This window comes from Amphiprion ocellaris, chromosome 16 (assembly GCF_022539595.1).
Source record: "Amphiprion ocellaris isolate individual 3 ecotype Okinawa chromosome 16, ASM2253959v1, whole genome shotgun sequence".
NCBI lineage: Eukaryota > Metazoa > Chordata > Actinopteri > Pomacentridae > Amphiprion > Amphiprion ocellaris.
The window spans coordinates 14,978,203-14,992,196 of record NC_072781.1 but is presented as its reverse complement, the minus strand read 5'-3'; the positions used below and the strand labels follow the sequence as shown (position 1 = coordinate 14,992,196).

The following is a 13,994-nucleotide window of genomic DNA, read 5'->3' as shown; positions in this document are numbered from 1 at the left end:
AATGACTGACACTGCTGTGAACCAATGAGAATCGCAGCTCTTTTCACCCTCGTGACGTCGTACCAATCATACAGCAGGGTTCGCTGTCTTCAAGTTAGATAGATCCCGACAGAAGTATAAATACGTGGAGAATATATTACCGAGGAATGTGCTGCAGAACTCAGAAGCCATTTTGAGATGATGCCCCTGTCGAGAAAGCCTATGAAGATGCTGAAACCAACGAACATGGTTACATTTCTGTCTGTTTCTCCCTCCGTCTCCTCTATTTCACCATGGCAGCTGTCAACCGACGGGACATTAGCAAAGCGGGGTATCGAGCTGTGCTCACAGAGTTAAAACGTCATTGATATGAAAGAGGAGAGTGTCTGTTTACTGTCTCTGTCGAGACATGTAACACCGTGAGTTTTTTTCAGTCTGAAATCTTCCAGCATCTCTCACAAACCAACGTCTCCTTGAGTGACTGTGTTAACTCACTCTGGTACCGGAGAGAAGGGAGGCAGATCCGTTTTCCAATGGCTTCTGTGAGCCTTGTTTCCAGTCCCCCAGCCCCTGTTCTTGACAAAAACATGACAGACTCTGAGCTTGCAGGGGATGAAAGGTCGAGTAACATTCTTATGCAATTCTTAATACGCTCATCTGTGCGTTTCAGTGCTGTGGGTCTACATGCTTCGTGTGCTACTGTGTTCTCTTTTAACCATGAATTGCAGGGTATAGAGACATTTCCCCCCCCTAAACATCTCTATTCTTTATTTGATTTTTTTTTTGCATGCGTCTTTGGTGCAATTGAATAACGCTGTTCAGACAGCCTTGGTATCACATCACCGCGTCGAGCATTCATGATCATTTCCATGCAAGGTAGCTGACCTCATCGTTCTGTTGTTGTGCTACGGGGATTCATGGCTTCATTATTGCCATCTGCAGGAGACTATGCAAATGATTATAATGTAAATGCCACGCCCATCCTCGGACTGTTCTCCCCCTGCCGGGCTCCTGGCAGTACTGCTGAGACTGGGTTCATGCAGGGTTGGCATTATGTGCTTTCTGCTGGTTGTAGGCCATGCCTGTGTCCTTGTGATTTCTGTGTAATCTTAACATGGCTGTCAGACCATGTGCACACAGAGGGCAAAGAATTTGCTGTGGTTTTCTATCAAAAACTGTGGCAGGTGATGTGACTGGACCAGAACCAGCTGGTGTAGGGTTTGTTTTGGGGGGGAAAGCATCAGTCTAGGCAGCTAGTACTTCTTAAAGACTTAAACCACTGCTTTAAGTTTTTAAAATGATCATGCACATTTCCAATGTGGACTTAAGGTGTAATTGAGGTGCTCAGGATTGTAATGTGATTACACTTTGTGCTAGAAAAGTACACTTTTCTACAAATATATAAATGTGAGATATTTGGATACTGTCCTCATGATTAACTAACATTATGCTAGTATTCTTCATTCGATCTTGTGTTTGGTGTTTGGTTCCAGACAAATGTGGAATAAGAGAGTAGTTTTTTGCTATTTCCCCCACAAAACACGAGTCATTTAAATTGGTGGGTATTTCATGTTGAATTATGAGATCTCTTTTGCCTTAACTGGACTAAATGCAGATTTTGAATATTGTGGTTGCTCTGGATGTGGATGAATCTCAGTTTGAAGCCTGATCTGCACTGTTGTGAGAGGAAGAAGCAGCCAGTGTCTGTGAGAAATGACCCAGATTAGTGGGGTGGACATATTTTAGCATTTCATGGTGTTTTTGTTTCACATTCCTACCTGCACTGTATTTTGAAAGCAGCTGACAGTACACGCTATGAGAATAATATCAGCACTGACATGGTAATTTATACATGTGGCATGTGTTAGTAGGGAATAGTTTCACATGGACTATTTGCTTTAGAATAAAAATTTGCACGACATATTTTCATATAAAATACTCTGTATTGGTCATCTACAACAATGCAGTGTGTGTTGTTTTAGTTTTAAATGTAGGCATGATTATGAATTTGGACCAAGAGTTGGAAAAACTGGATTTTAATTTCCCAGCTTTAGTGTTACAAAAAAACTGCCCTTACCATCCCTGTCTGAAACACAACTGGTTATAAGAGCTACATTAATGTGAAATACTACCCTGGACATATGTTCCAGTAGCAGCAAACAAATAGAAGGGACGCTCCTTGATTATAAAAGTCATAGGCATTGTCTGTGAACATTAACTTCACTGTATTGAGGTGTCTTGCTCTGGATACAAAGCTATCTTAATATGTGGATATTTTGGGAGCAGGAATACTTTTGTTAGAATTCCACCAAGACTTGTATTATTTAATCAATATATAACATTTACGTTATAGTAATGGAGGTCCTTTGTCATAAAAATTTTGACTGAGAAATACCTGTGTTGCCTAAATCAGACTTTATTTATCTGTGATTCCAGGCTGTCTTTACACAAAGTAACTGACTTACCTTGCTTCTAGAAGTCAGAGGTTTTCATAAATTATACTTTACACGAGGATGAATTTCTTTTGGTTTTCATAAAATCACTATACACTGGCTCATAAGAAACTGAAGCTATTATTGACATATTTTTTTAGTGCAGGAAAGGGTTAGGCTCTAATGGAAATGGTCTGATATGATAGTTGGTTATTCCAAATAAAGGGAAAAGACTACTTATTGTTTTGCTATAGTTTGAATATTTTATTGAACTGTTCATGAGCTCATCAGATTTTTTACATTTTAGGTATATCTGAAGCTGGCAAAATACAGAATGTACACCTGTTAAATGACTGTTTTCCTCTTTTCAGAGAGGATGGTGAATTGGAAGATGGGGAAATTGATGACGAAGGGATTGGAATTGAAGAGGAGAACAAAGAGGCTACAGAGGTCACTGAAGAAAAAGAGAAAGAGAAGGAAAGGGCGAAAGAAAAAGATAAAAGTAAAGACAAAGAAGAGAAGAGTCACAGACACTCCAGGAAAAGATATAAGAAGACCAGAGAGAAGAGGAGGTCGAAAAGGAGGAGACGTGACAGACAGAAAGTAAGACACTGTCAGACTTGTGATAACATGTCTCTTACTGCTGTTGCAATTAGAGCATGAATGTGAACTACGTAGACTCATTTAAAATTCACTTTAATGTTGTGTTTTCCTTTGTTCTTTTTGCCCTCCCTTCAGCATCACTCTCCTTCCAGCAGCTCCAGCTCTGACAGTTATGACTCTGACTACGATCGACCAGAGAGGCCCAAAAACAGAAGGGGCCACGGATCTAGTCGCGAGTCTGATGGCCAGTCCTCTCAGGTGAGTTCAACACAGCTGGTATGCTGCCATGTTAATAGTATAGACTCTGATAAAAGATGGTCATAGCCTCTGGATCTGAAAAGTACAGGTAACATAGAAATGCCTTTGACCTGCATTCTCTCCAACAGCCAGCAGGGGACGACACCTCTGGTTACAAAAAATGTGTACAGAGATGTGTTAGAAAATGACCCTACTTCTCCTGTGATTTGCTACTTCTGTAAATATTTTTCAATTGAGCTTATGGTCTCAATAAGTACTTTCAAGACTTCTTGATTACAACAAAATGCTCATTTAGTAAATTCTGGTCCTATTTAAAGTAGCATGGATGATAAAAGATAGTATGTTTTAGGGAAGTGCTACCTTGTGATTGACAGGTCGTCACTGTATCACCATGCATAGTGTCCTGAGATTCTCCAGTCAGATCCACCACTCTCTCATTCCGTCTTGTTTTAATGGAGCAAGATGGTGACGGTCACATTCAAAATTTGTGGCTTAAAAACAAGAGTGCTATAAGTCTACAGCTAATATTAATATAAGCATTATTGTGTGACATTATTCTCTCTCTGGTTTGACTCTCAGCATTCAAAGGCAGGCCATGGCAACACACTGAAGTCCTCACCGCACAAGAGCAGTGATTTTGACAAATACAGTGACTACAGCGATGACAAGTATGACTACGATGAAGAGGAGGATGATTATGACGATGACATGTCCGAGTATCAGCATTCAAAAGATCAGGGAAAGGGGCGCCATGCTAAAGACCACATGAACAGAGGCATCATGAGGGGGATGAAGCAACAACAGTGTATGTAGTAGTGTAATTCTTGGAGTACTTTATTATGTTATGTGATTGGAAGGTTTGCAGTAAACAGTGATAACACATTGGTGTGTTATGCATCTGTACGGACAAGCATTGTTTGATCACTTCTTTTAAAATATCATTTTCAGTTGGGCAGAGGGGAAGAGGCAGAGGGAGTGGACCAGGCAGAGGACGTGGGATGCTTAACAAGAACAAGAAGCTGAAGGGCAAACCCTGGGGAGGACGTGGAAGAGGGCGAGGAGACCACGGCATGGAGGACATGGGACCGGTAAGTACACCCCTGAAAATACAGCAAGATGTGCTGTATTTGTATTTTATTTTGCGTCACTATTTATTGTAAATGGACTGCACCTTTTCTGCTTTGACAGACGAAACATTTCACAATTTGTCTGTCCTTCATCCATGCACAAAAACTTATTTGTTGTTTTTTTTTTTGTGTGACAGGAGGGAAAAAATTCCTCTGGTTTTCAGAAGAAACGACCAATTATGAGCAAGGAGTTTATTAATCAGCATACGGTTGAACACAACGGTAGATACATCTGCAAGTATTTCCTGGAGGGTCGATGCATCAAGGTATTGTATCGTTAATAGTCATTTTATAATGAAGCCTTTTTATACTAATATAAAGAAGAAAAATTAAGATGTTTCCAAGTTAATGAGGAATTAACAAAATTTCTTTTTCATACAGGGGGAACAGTGCAAGTTTGAACATGAGCTTGTTGTACCAGATAAGAAGAAAGAGCTTTGCAAATTTTACCTTCAAGGATACTGCAGCAAAGGAGATAATTGCATTTATATGCACAATATCCTTCACGAAGTGATATTAATTACACTTGTTCAATTGCATTGTATAATTAACTGAAAACCCACTGTACTTTTTAATTAGTACTTTTCCTTAACCTGTGATTGCACATGAGTACCCTTGCAAGTTCTTTCACACAGGAGCCAAATGTTATCAAGGGGACAACTGTAAATTCTCTCATGAGGCTCTGACTGATGTAACCAAAGAGTTGCTCGATAAGGTAAAAGAAAAAGTGATTTGATTTTAAACCTTCTGAGCTCCGATGGTCAATAGCGGTCTTATTTCTTCTTTCTGATACATTCATCAGATAATTAACACTGAAGAGGAGAACGCCCGTGAGGATGAGTTAGAGCTGGAGGATCTGAGAAAGCAGGGTATTGCCCCACTCCCAAAGCCTCCTCCTGGGGTGGGTTTGCTGCCAACTCCTGGTCAGACCAGTCCTACAGATGGCCAGGCAGGGAAGAAGATCCCCTCCCTGTTTGAAATCAAGGTTCAACCTACTGTAGACTTGGCACAAAAAATTGGTCTGAGGTAACCATAATAATTTTTGATCAAACTGTAAAGGTTGCTTAGATCTTTTCCTCAAACTAATGATACTCTTTTCTTTTCAGTGGATCCAATTACATCCAGAATCAAGGTGATGGCACCAATCAATTTAGTGGAGGCTCAGATGAAACACAGAGTGGAGGTATGGTGCCTTCAGGTTCTTCTGCTCCTCCTATTCCCCCTCCTGGATCACCTGGTCCCATGGGTCACCCCACTGGACCACCTATGCCACAGAGCCCCCCAGGACAGCACCCACCACAGGGGTTTCCAATGCAGCCACCAATCCCCTCTGGTCAGCCTCCACCCTTCTTTGGAAACCAACCCAATATCAACCCCCAGATGAATATGCAGAGGCCTCCATTCCCCCCTGTACCTGATCTACAGATGCTGCAGGGTCTCTTTCCTTTTCCATCGATGGGTCAGAACCCGGTTGAGTTTTTAAGCAACTTCCTCCGAAACCAGCCAGCCAGTGGCCAACAAGGTGAGTGATATTCTAGTATGGTTACCCTATGTATTAATTACCTTTTAATTATTACTACAATTGCAAAATTGTGTGTATTTTTTATTTTCAATGCAGTGGACCCTAGTGTGGCCTTCATACAGAACCTCCAGCAGCAGATGGGGGCAGAGTCACAGTTACAGTCTCTACCACCAGCAGTGCAGAAAGCCATCCTGTTACACCTGACACAGCAGCAGCAGCAACAACAACAGGAGTCACATCCTCAGGGGAGTGAACCACAGAGAGCAGATGTCCAGGATGATAATAATACAAACAGAGGCAAGTGTCCAGGGACAAGAAGCAGCTTTGCTGAATTAATTAGGATTAAATAAAAACCTGATAAATCCCAAAGCATGGACTGAAGTAAAAACACTTGTATTACCAAGGGAAATTATCCAAAACCTTCAGTAAACTTGTTATTGAAACAAGCCACAAGGGTGACAAAGTGTTGATACACGGATAATTTACAACAGGGCTCTGAGAGAACAAATATTGAAATTTGATTTAATCTTTCTTTTCAGATGAAACTACAAACTGGTACTCAAGTGACGAGGAGGACGGGAGCTGCGTTTCCTCCATCCTTAAAACTCTAAAGAAGCAGAATGAGATGCAGCAGTCTCAGTCCAAAACCCTACAGGGTGTTTCAGTGGCTCCGGGGCTTGGCGACCCTTGGCTTGGAAAGGACCCACGCATGAAGGCCGACCCTAGACAGCGACCCCCAGATATGAAAAAGGAGTCAGACGGAGCTACAGATCCACGCTTCTCCAGAGACCCCAGGAAGATGAGACCGATGGAGCCCAGTTCCTATCGCCAGCAGAGCCATCCTGTTACTCAAAAGCCTCCTACAGGAGAGGATGATGATGAAGGAGAGCGGGAACTTAGGGACAGAGCTGTTCTTATCCCTCTAGATGCCAGTCCCAGTGTGGTGCTGCGGGACCCTCGATGCCAGTTAAAGCAGTTTAGTCACATTCGGGTTGACATTCTGCTGCAGCGGCCTGCCTTTGCACACACAGTGGTGTGGGCCCCCGAGGATCTCATCCCTTCCCTTGTGCCCAAACAGGAACACTCCATCAACTTGCCCCTTCCCCCACTAATTGCTGATGCTCAGATGAACCGAACGAACCTGCCCGACCTTCCCCCAGTCTCCAGCCCTCCACCATCTGACCCCAGACTAACAGCTGCACGTTTGAAGGAGCGTATGAGTCGATTGCCGAGTGGGTCTCTAGAGTCCCGATCCTCCACTGAGAGACCCGTAGATCCACGCCAGCAGAAGTCTGTGGACCCCAGACTAAAGCGTACAGGAAGTCTGGACTCCAAGCTACTGGGTCAGAAAGAGCCCTCCTCTGGGGTTGGTCTTGTGGACCCCAGACTGCAGAAGGCCAGTGCCAGCTCCTCTCCTCATGCTGCCCGAGCCAAGCCAGAGCCTGAGAAGCTGCCACCGTATGCCCCTCGACTGGCTTCCTCTGGTGGAGGGCTGGAGAGTCCCACTACAATCCTCGGGGGCATCAGCCTGTACGATCCTCGTGCTCAGACCGAGCAGGCTCAGAAGGAGCAGGTGGAGCCTCCTAAAAAGGCAGGGATTCTGAAACAGCCTGCTAAAAAGGACAGCACTCTTGTACCATCACTCTCACCAAGCCAACGAACTGGCTCTTTCGAAGAGATTAAAAGCCCAGACGTTGCCTCGGATCCGACTCCAGCTCCTTCTCCCACAGTGCCTCCCGCCTCACCTGTCAAACCCCCTGCAGTTCATAATCTCCCCATCCAGGCACTGGCTGGGCTCATCCGACCCCAGTACACTGAACCCAGGCAGGCTAAACTAGGAGGACAGGGTTCTATGGGAGCACAAGAAGAGCTTGAGGAAAACAAGGAGCAGGAGCACAAGGAGGAGGAGGAGGCAGCTATGGAGGAAGAACCAAAACAGGAGGTTCCAGAAGAGGAGGCCGACGACAGGACACTGAAAGACGTGTTCAAGACTTTTGATCCCACTGCTTCCCCTTTCTGTCAGTAAACACTCTACTGTGGAAAAGATTTGTATACTGATGAGACATGTCTATTAATCTTTATTTAGCTTTACAAGAATCTATTTATTTCTGTACATAATCCTGTATAGATGAAATACTACACCTCACATTTGTCAGTATGGAGATGATGCTGGGCATGTGCACAGACACAGAGTCCAGTTTTTGTTTAACATATTAATGCTGAAATGTGCGTTTTGAATGTGCGTATGTTCTTTTATTATTGTGTAACTTTCACATACGTTCTAAACAATCAGAAAAAAAGAAATTATGTTAACTCGCCAAGATTTTACGAAGGACTGGCCCATAAACTGATTTCGTTCCAGGCATTCCATCCTGTAGAAAATATCATCCATTCACTCTACATGCAGAGAGATGATGCTAAATAATCAGTCAACAAATTGTTTTGAGGATTTTTGTATTCACATATTTATCTTGAAACTCTTTTATATTATGAGATCTATATGTTTACGCTGACCTTTATGATGAGAAACTTTCTTGAACATTTTCACTTTTTACCACATATCTGATGGGAGTTTGTCAGCTGCTGATATGATCTGGTCCGATAATCAAAACAGAATCCCTGCAGAGCCTTTTTACTGTATGTAACACATACGCACTGTATTACAAACTGATACTGGGATACAGCAGATTGCTCATCAGTTCCTTGACTAAAATCCTGAAGCAGTGATTGATTACTGTTCACTTTCACAGTTTTTAAACTCCTTACACTTAAGCTGTCGTATTGAAATTGTTGCAGTATTTGACACGGTTCCTGTCTTCACTTTTTTTTGTATTAAGTGGCCTAAATACTTTGAGGGAATCACTCTTGTAAGCCTGTCTACCAAATTGGGAAAATTAAAATTAATCATTTAATTAGATTTATCATTGCCATGCCTCAACACACTCTGATGAGCTTGTAAGTAGCGGATAAACTGTCTTTTCACTTTTAAAACACTTCCAAAACTAGATAATCAGTACAAGAGATCAGGAAAGAAAGTTTTCAAGTGTATTATACTGAGAGGAAGACATACTATTTTGAGGATGTTGCAGGTGTATGTATATGCGATACAAACGTGACCTTTATGACTGTTTTTACTGTTGAATTTTGTTGATTGAACTTCTAGGGGGTTCTGTGTGCTACAAAGGGTGAATGTTGTAGACATAACACTCGGCAGTTTGCTTTTGGTGATGGTTCTGTGTTTGTATTGTGAGCTACTCTTGTTTGACTGAAACTAAGCTATTTACTTTTTTATTGTTTTCATAATACACATTGTAAATGCTTATTTTGTACCACATGTACGGTGTGTTTTTGAGTGTTCGACTGTATAATGCTTTATTTTTTTCATGTCAGTACGGTGGTTATGGTTGTAATAATACTGTGTGGTATTTTAACAACACATATGCCCATCATTTTTTGGTGATTTTATTATAAATATCTAAAATAAAGAGATGAAACGGCAACAGCAATGCCTCATTTTAGTGTGAAGTAGTCTAATATTGTATCTAAGATCAGCCCTAATAATGCACGTTTAATAGCATCCACACCGCTAATGTGTCTTTGAGTCAGACAATCTTAAAAGAAAATGTTACTGTCATGAAAACAATCAGTGTAGCATCTGTTTCATGAGACACATTAGTAAATCTGTTTTTAAGGCAATAGAGGTCACTTGTAGGTGTCTTGTACATGAGGGGCTAGACTGGGCGCTAAAGGGTGCGATGATGTCTTCCTCAAACCCAGCTCATCTGTGTCTGGGTTAGAAGTCTGCTGGGCGCGATGGATTTCCAGGTTTCTCTTCCACTGGAAACACAAAGCTGTGGCCTCTGCACCATCTGAGTTTGGCTCAGGCTGCTTCAGACCCTGGGACAAGAGTGGAATTGTACAGGACTTCACAGGATGTCGCATGATATGTAGATATTTGTAGCTATATCTTTTATTTCTGTTGTGGAATGGTAATATCCGAAATTGTTACACATTTGTATCTGTGTTGTGTTCGATTTACCGTAATGCAGGCTGTTTCTGCTGCATGGACCCCACGCAGGACCGTCTGGAGGAGATTTTGTGCATTCTTCACCAGGATCTCATCAGATGATTTGCACCCAGGGGTTACAGCATGGACACTACATAAACAGTAAGTAAATTAACTCATTAGTTTTATTTATTGTTTTTTCCTCCTATCTTAGTTTTCAGTGTGATTAAAGTTTAAACTCTCCTGACCTGGAGATGATGTTGAGCTGACTGGTGATGGTGAGAATCTGCTCAACAATGAGTGAGAGTTCAACCGTACACTGTTTATCAAGGCTGTGGTTGGCAATGACTCTGATAAACTGAGTGACTGACTGGCAGTTGGAGATCACATCTTTGGCTGCGCTGACAAATGCGTCTTTATTCTGCCAAAAAAATAATGATTATGGATGAATGAGCTTGAAAATTTCAAGGTCAAGAAAACATAGTGACCTCTGGTAGTCATTACCGGTATTGGGCCTTTCTTCTTCAAATACTGAGTCATGTAGCATATTGTGTCAGCCATCTTCCTGGTCACCTGGACGATTCTGTTGTCCTTAGGGTCCCAGCTGTCACTTTCTTGTTTCAGAAAAAGGGATGTGTAGGTCAGTGAAGAAGCCTCTTTGTATATATGGGACCCAGGAAAATCCTTCAGAAGAAGAGCATGCTTTATTTTGACACAATGGAATGCCTGGACTATAAAATCTTGTCAATCAGGAGAAACCTACATCTTTTTCCAGATTCCCAGGTACATATTTTGCCACAGCTGCCATGTTTAAATTACTTTCGGCAGCATCTATACTTTCTGTATTGCCTTTCTGCCAGGATGACATTGTCGTGTCAGAGGGAAATTCCACTTCTTTGACTTTAGATGGGATTGTAGTTAATACTTTGTTGGTATCTTCAGGTGTTCTGCCCTGAAGCCCAGTCTGGATGTGCTCTTTAGCTTCTTGATGAATCCCATCTTGCTTCCTGATCTCCTCCACCACATAGTGAGCTTTTGCTGACCAGCACTGTATCTGCACATGCAGGCAGAGAGTGTCACAAATGTAGTGAGTCTCTACCATGAGCCTTGCCCTGCTGACTATATCTGAGATCTGAAAAGACAAATGGTCATTGATAGACCTCAGATTGGAACGAACGTGTGGGTCACGGATGTAGTTTAAGCAGTCCTCAACTCTTCTGGTTGCAGATTTTATGTTTTCAACAAGTTTCTGTGCTGTGATTTCAAATTCTTGCTCTGTATTTTCTTCCCCATTGTTTTCTCTGAAGTGTTCTGCAGCACTGTAGGCAATGCTGACAATTTTTTGAAATAATGTGTCATAATCCTTATTTTGTTTGCTTAAATGACCAGATAGCACTCTAATTTTAATCAAAAGCTGTCTCCGAAAGAATTCCGATTTTGCAAGTTGCATCACACTTGGCATTATGTCGAGTTCCTGTGCAGCTTTAAGATAGGCGTCAGTCAGTATTTTCAGTTCATCCTGGTATCCTGTTAACTGTTTTGCTCTGTAAGCACTTTTGCAGTTCAGGCTGGTGAGCCTTGTGGCCTCTTGGATTCTAAGTGAGTTCTCAGACAACATTGACAGCTGTTTCTGAGGATTCAGCTGGCTCATCGCAGTCGATGTTCCTAAAATCTTGTCCAAAGAATTTATTAAAATCTGAACAGAGAGACCCCAGAGGATACAAAGCCCCTCAAGCTGATCAATGTACCCTTCTCCTGAGGTGGAAAACTCTACAAGATACCTTGTGTGGTTCTGGGCTTTGTTCAGCTTGCTGTGTAAAACGCTGAATGTTTCTTGACCTTCAATTTGTAAGGTTAAATCAGATGACATCAACAGCTGGACCACGTCAGCACATAAAGTCATCACTTCATTTAGTTGCTGTGTAACACTGGCTGCCAGAGTTCGCAGATTCCCTTGCAGCTCAGTGTAAATGGCATGATACCAAGTTCCAGCCACGGGCAGTAAAACCTTGCGGATGTTGTTAATAAGGTCAGAAAATTGCGTGCTGTGTTTGTAGATGCTCTCTGTGCTCATCGCTGAGCTCATCGCTGTCTCTTGAGCTGTCTGGACGAGCAGCGGGGTCAATGACACCAGCTCTGCTCTAAAGCTTTCCAACGTCTGACAATCAACCGCATCAACAATAGCCAAGGCTTCTTTCGTAGCTTGGGCGTAACAGTTTGACAACTCAAGAACACCAGTGCAGATCTGGTTGAGCGCTGTCACGTCTTTCCCTTTAGTCACAGTCACAACTTCATACAAAAGGGGTAAAAGGTCAAATTCAAGAGCCTTGTGGATCAGTTTAGGCTCATCAGAGACAGCTGGGATCTTTAAATCATCGCTGTCATGTTTATGAGCCAGTTCCGCTTCTATGGTTTCCTCATCTGAGAGCTCCTCCTCATGTTCAGCTTGATAATCTCTTTCCATAACATCAAAAACAAGAGAATCAGAGCCTCTTAACATATGATCCAGGTTAAGTTCACAGGTGTCTTTGACTGGTAAAGATGACTGTGAGATTTCTTTCTGGCGTGCCCCTTCTCGCAGCGGGCTCAGGAGATGTGGATGCTGTTGGCCATCCAGTCCCTCTCTAAGCACCTTAAAATGCTGAATAACTATGGAAACATTGTCTGAAAACATAGAATATACCTCCACATTCAGACTGGAACCAAAAAGCATGTCTTTGATTGACTCAGCCACATTGGTTTGAGATGACTGAACTTGTTTCAGCAGGACCAGGAGTCCATTCCTGTAGATGGGGTTATCACTTCTGTCCAAGCGCCTCCTTACTGAGTTAATCGTCAGCTTCATATGATAAATTAGATTTGTTGTATGTTCCTTAAACATTTCATAACTCTGCTCTCTGTATGCTGCATCACATCCATGGCGGCCATTGATCATCTCATCAATAGCAATACTAGTGAATTCCCTCACATCCATTACGTCACTGAGAGCATCCTGAAGCTGACTAGTCTCCTCCTCCCATTTCTGACACACTTCGTGAAGCTTCTGAACCTGTTTGCTCTGAATTATCTGCCAAGTCCAGTGAAAGTGGTGCAATTCGATCTCTGAGTCTTGTGAGGCACACTCGTGAGTTCTCCACATTTTCCAAACTCTTTGCATCAACAGCTACAGCTGAGATAAAATTTGCCATTTGGATTATTCTGTCAGTGGAAGCTATGAAATCCTCAACTACTGGCTGGATAAAGTTCAGGTCCACCTGTGTAGATGAATCTGCAACCAAGATCTGTCTTGTCACACTTAAAAGTTCATCAACTGTAGAAAATGCTTCAATAAATGTGTCTAAGACTTGATAAAGAATATTAGTCATCAAGGCTTTGTCAAGCATTTGTATTTGCTGGACCAGCAAGGTACAGGTGTTCTCCAAGCTTTGTTCGTGTTCATTAGGTTCCTTTGAGGACTTTAAAATCATTTTTATGTCAGACCAGAACTGCAGGATATGACGACAGTGGCTCACCAGTCTTTGCTGAAACTCTCTTCGAGAAGAGTTTGCTACGACCATACAATGGAACACAAGATCTCGGACCAAACTGTCAAATCCGCTCTCTTGGATTGAGGAGGTGGAACAGCCAGTAAGTAGTTGCAAAATGCTATTGCGCCTCATGGTATAATACCCACATGGTCCCAGTTGTCCTCTGTGGCAGTCACTCTTTAGAGTTGCAGCAATGTCTCCTACGCTGCTCTGCACTTTTTCCAGAATGTACCTTTTGGCTGCTTGGGCCTGCTCACTAGTGGGGTGTTTGATGGTTGTGCACATGGCTGTGTGCAGCATGGAGATGCACCTCCTGAGGGTCGCCAAGAAGTCAAGAAGCTGTTTTGCTTGCCTGGGATCCTGTAAGGAATTTGCTCTCTCCACTGTGAGACTGTTGAGGAGAAGTAGAGCTTCAGAAAATGCTTGGAAAGATCTGAGCAGAGACTTGATATCTGAGGAGGAGGCCAGCTCAGACAGGCTCTCCAAAACCCGATCTGCAGCAGCTACAATTTTTCTTACAGTAGCATCGTCATCCACCAA

At 42.6% G+C, this 13,994-nt stretch overlaps 2 protein-coding genes across 3 annotated transcripts; one reads left to right on the top strand and one right to left on the bottom strand.

Annotated features, from left to right (window-relative positions):
* Nucleotides 1–130: 130 nt before the first annotated feature.
* On the top strand, nucleotides 131–9,421 carry LOC111576116 (zinc finger CCCH domain-containing protein 6). Of its 2 annotated transcripts, none has more exons than XM_055018884.1 (12): nucleotides 131–398; nucleotides 2,783–3,014; nucleotides 3,150–3,272; nucleotides 3,852–4,077; nucleotides 4,221–4,360; nucleotides 4,537–4,665; nucleotides 4,781–4,897; nucleotides 5,007–5,114; nucleotides 5,202–5,425; nucleotides 5,506–5,921; nucleotides 6,018–6,218; nucleotides 6,461–9,421. In XM_055018884.1, the coding sequence occupies exons 1-12, from the start codon at nucleotides 349–351 to the stop codon at nucleotides 7,945–7,947; spliced, it is 3,453 nt and encodes a 1,150-aa protein (XP_054874859.1). In that variant the 5' UTR covers nucleotides 131–348; the 3' UTR covers nucleotides 7,948–9,421. The 2 variants fall into 2 exon arrangements, with proteins under 2 accessions (XP_054874859.1, XP_054874858.1); XM_055018883.1 differs by having other exon boundaries at nucleotides 131–598.
* Nucleotides 9,422–9,623: 202 nt separating this feature from the next.
* On the bottom strand, nucleotides 9,624–13,994 carry LOC118471092 (uncharacterized). Its single transcript, XM_035953516.2, has 5 exons — nucleotides 10,691–13,994; nucleotides 10,432–10,611; nucleotides 10,176–10,348; nucleotides 9,961–10,078; nucleotides 9,624–9,818 (listed from the first exon to the last, which is right to left on the bottom strand). The coding sequence occupies exons 1-5, from the start codon at nucleotides 13,082–13,084 to the stop codon at nucleotides 9,624–9,626; spliced, it is 3,060 nt and encodes a 1,019-aa protein (XP_035809409.2). The 5' UTR covers nucleotides 13,085–13,994.